At 39.4% G+C, this 4076-nt stretch overlaps 1 protein-coding gene across 1 annotated transcript in view; it reads right to left on the bottom strand.

Moving 5' to 3' along the window:
• Window positions 1-53: 53 nt before the first annotated feature.
• Window positions 54-4076, bottom strand: part of LOC112070354 (ATP-dependent Clp protease ATP-binding subunit clpX-like, mitochondrial) — a 32351-nt gene continuing 28328 nt past the window's right edge. Inside the window, exons 13-15 of the mRNA XM_070438935.1 lie at window positions 2633-2734; window positions 2295-2401; window positions 54-633 (exon numbers count right to left, since the gene is read on the bottom strand). Of these exons, the coding sequence (XP_070295036.1) occupies window positions 537-633; window positions 2295-2401; window positions 2633-2734 (306 nt within the window). The 3' untranslated portion in view covers window positions 54-536. The remainder of the gene's footprint in view (window positions 634-2294; window positions 2402-2632; window positions 2735-4076) is intronic.

Genomic DNA, 4076 nt, shown 5'->3' with positions numbered 1-4076 from the left:
CTGATCCCATTCACGTTATGTTTCCCTGGCTGATCCCATTCATGTTATATGTGTTTCCTTTGCCACTTCAACCTGCCATCATCCCAACACAACAGGAAAGAACACAATCACCTACTTAAAATCATTTAGAATACAAATTGCATTCTCTTAAGATAGATAAAAGGCAATTCCCAAAGATGGAAAATATATATATACACTATTAAAAAAAAGAAAAGGTCCACGTTGTTAGTGACCCTTCAATTCATAACTAAACAACTACCACTTGATTCACAGGACCAASAGGTATTTACAGATCTCACATCCTAGTTGTTCCTTATGAAAACASTTTGAGAGAGAGAGAAAGGTCAAGAAACGGTTTCATCGTGTTGTAGTAGGCTCCACAGGGTCTCAGGGGCTGGATTTCGAGGAACCCACAACTGGCTTCCAAAAAAGGTTCTAGAAGGTGTTCTAATGATTCTAGATTACACTGTGTGTAAATTCTGTAGCAGTTCTTGAAAATGAGTTTCAGTAAAATAAAAAGGTCAAGGTGGATCAGATCAGTTGTTAGCTGCTGCTGCGTCCACCTGTCTGGGCCAGTTCTCCTCTTCAATACCAGAGTCATAGTCCTCCTCTGCTGCCTCCTTCACTGGYGCCCTGGTAATATAAAAGTTACATTTTAAGCATTTAGCAAACACTCTTTGGGTTAGGTATGGGCACACAGACAGAGACAGAGTATTAGTGGTTGTGGAGCCAAGGTACGGTCTGTGGAGATGTTGGGAACATGACTGAAACCTGACCCTGAAGTTCCCATGTACTCAGTGTTCTGTTCTTAACATAAAGTACCAGTCAAAAGTTTGGACACGCCTACTCATTCAAGGGTTTTTCMGATTTTTTAAAACTATTTTCTACATTGTCGAATAATAGTGAAGACATCAAAACCATGAAATAACACATATGGAATTATGTAGTAACCCAAAAAAGTGTTATAAAATCTATTTTGATTTGTTTATTTGAGATTCTTCAAAGTAGCCCACCCTTTGCCTTGATGACACCTTTGCACACTCCTGGCATTCTCTCAACCAGCTTCATGAGGTATGTCATCTGAATGCATGTCATATAACAGGTGTGCCTTTTAAAGTACTTTGAATTCTTTCCTTCTAATGCATTTGAGCCAATAGTTGTGTGACATGTAGTGTGGTATACAGAATAGCCTATTTGTAAAGAACAAGTCCATATTATGGCAAGAACAGCTCAAATGAGCAAAAGAGAACACAGTCCATCATTACTTAGACATGAAGGTCAATTCGGAAAAGTCAAAGAACTTTGGAACTTTCTTCAAGTGCAGTCACAAAAACCATGAAATCTATGATTGAAACTAACGCTCATGAGGACGCCCAGGAAGAAGACCAGACTTACAGCCTCAGAAATTGCAGCCTAAATAAACGCTTCACAGAGTTCAAGTAACAGACACATACACATCAATGTAAAGAGGAGACTGAGTGAATCAGGCCTTCATGGTCAAATTACTATTAAGAAACCACTACTAAAGGACATCAATAAGAAGAAGAGACTTTCTTGGGCCAAGAACACGAGCAAGACATAGACCGGTGGAAATCTATCCTTTGGTCTGATGAGTCCAAATTTGAGATTTTGGTTCCAACTGCAGTGTCTCGTGAGAAGCAGAATGGTGTCCCACTGTGAAGCATGGAGGGTGCTATGATGTGCTTTGCTGTGACACTGCAGTGATTTATTTAGAATTCAAGGCACACTTAACCAGCATGGCTAACAGCATGCAGCGATACACCATCCCATCTGGTTTGTGCTTAGTGGACATCATTTGTTTTCAACAGGACAATGACCCAACAACTCCTCCAGGCTGTAAAAGGGCTATTTGACAAGGAAGGAGAGGAGAGTGATGGAGTGCTGCATCAGATAACCTGGTCTCCAAAATAACCCGACCTCAATATATTTTCATTTGTTTCACACTTTTTTGGTTACAACATGATTCCATATGTGTTATTTCATAGTTTTGACATCTTCCCTATTATTCTACAATGTAGAAAATAGTAAAAATAAATAAATAAAAAAATAAAACCTTGAATGAGTAGGTGTGTCCACACATTTGACTTGTACTGTKCCTCTGGCATGATGAAACCAACAGACTGCTATGGTTGTTATTCATCTATTAAAATGTAACTTTTACTTAACTAGGAAAGTKATTTAATCCTGGCCTGGCAAGAGATAAATACAGCAATAAACAAAACACACTACGAAGCCAATAAGTGACAATAAGAACCAAACAGGTGCTGACTAACCTGACGTATTGTGGTTCTGATTTGCCCTGGACGACGTCCTCGGTTAACTCCACAGACATGATGTCTGAACAGGGCACCTCGAACATTGGCTCCAGAAGAAGCTTCTCCTGTATTAAAAAGAGAAGAAGAAAAAAGACATTTCACACAGTAGTGTCAGAAAACTGAAACAAGACATGGTATAGGAATTAATTTCCCCTTCATTACACTGTCACAGAAGTCACTAGAAATATCACTTAGATTTACCATCAGCAACTGAATCCATTGTTTTGTATATTGTTACTGCTGATAAAGACTCAAATACCCAACTTCTAGGAATTGAGCACATTGTATTGACTGACCATGATGGACCTCAGGCCTCGGGCTCCTGTCTTCCTGTCCAGAGCCAGCTTGGCGATGGCCCTCAGAGCATCTGTGGTTACATTCAGTTCACACTGGAACAATCAGAGAGAGAGCGAGAGAGGAACACAGGAGGTTAAAACAGGAACCGAGACAGAGGCAGAGCGAATGTGATATGCACATCCAAAGACGTGGGCTAGACTAAACATGATAAACACATCCTTGATAATGACAATATTATGTCTAGTTTGTGTCTGCTAAGTAGCCAGCAGTCCTGTGAGCAGCTGAGAGAGAAGAGAGAAAAAGAGAGAATTCTACTCCATTAAAAAGCAAATTCAAATTGAAATACCTATTAAAATTTGGCTAAAACTAATTGAATATGTCATTGAACCAATTGCACTTTATGGCAGCGAGGTGTGGGGTCCACTTGCAAAACAAGATTTTATCAAATGGGACAAACACCCAATTGAAACCCTGCATGCAGAGTTCTGTAAGATTCTCCTACATGTCCAGAGGAAAACTACAAACAATGCATGCAGGGCAGAATTAGGCCAATATCCACTAATAATACAAACTAAAAGAAGAGCAATTAAGTTTTGGAAAACACCTAAAATACAGTGACCCCCTCTCATATCATTACCAAGCCCTGCAATGCCAAGAGCTGAGAAAAGAAGAGAGTCCCCTCATCCAACTGGTCCTGAGTTCACAAACCTGTTCTACTAACACACTGAAGCCTCAGGACCAGAACATCCAATCAATCATAATAAACCAAATTACAACACAGTCAAAACAAAACTACATTGCTTATTGGGAAACACAGCACTGCATTTTGCTTTGTGTTTGTGCTTATCTGGCCCTAAATCGACAGTACACCGTGGCTAAATATTTGACCATGGTTACTGATCAAAACCTTAGAAAAACCTTGACAAAGTACAGGCTCAGTGAGGACAGCCTTGCCATTGAGAAGGGTAGACACAGGAAAACCTGGCTCCCTGTAGAGGAAAGGCTGTGCAACCACTGCACAACAGCAGAACGGCAGAACCGATAGAACGGAGCTGCATTTCTGACAAAATGTCAAAAATATAAAACAATTAAGAGGTGCAATTTTCTCAAATTTGAAACCCTTATTCAATGGTTCAAAAGACTTCTCTGATAAGGATAGGCACCGTCCTGTTGGGGAGGACGCAGAGAGCTGTGGGTTGGCAGAGCACTACATTGCCATAAGTCGAGGACAGTGTCTGACAGACCAATCAACCTGCACATGTCCTCTACTGTATTGTTATTGTTATATGTATGGTATTTTGACACTTGGTTATTGTTGTATATATATATATATATATATATATATATATAGTATATATATATATATATATAATAATATATATAACTATATTTGTAAATATCCCAAAAAGCTTTGGCAATATGTACATTGTTACGATCATGCCA

This window comes from Salvelinus sp. IW2-2015, unplaced genomic scaffold (genome assembly GCF_002910315.2).
Source record: "Salvelinus sp. IW2-2015 unplaced genomic scaffold, ASM291031v2 Un_scaffold1303, whole genome shotgun sequence".
Lineage (NCBI taxonomy): Eukaryota > Metazoa > Chordata > Actinopteri > Salmoniformes > Salmonidae > Salvelinus > Salvelinus sp. IW2-2015.
This window is presented reverse-complemented; position numbering and strand designations above follow the sequence as displayed.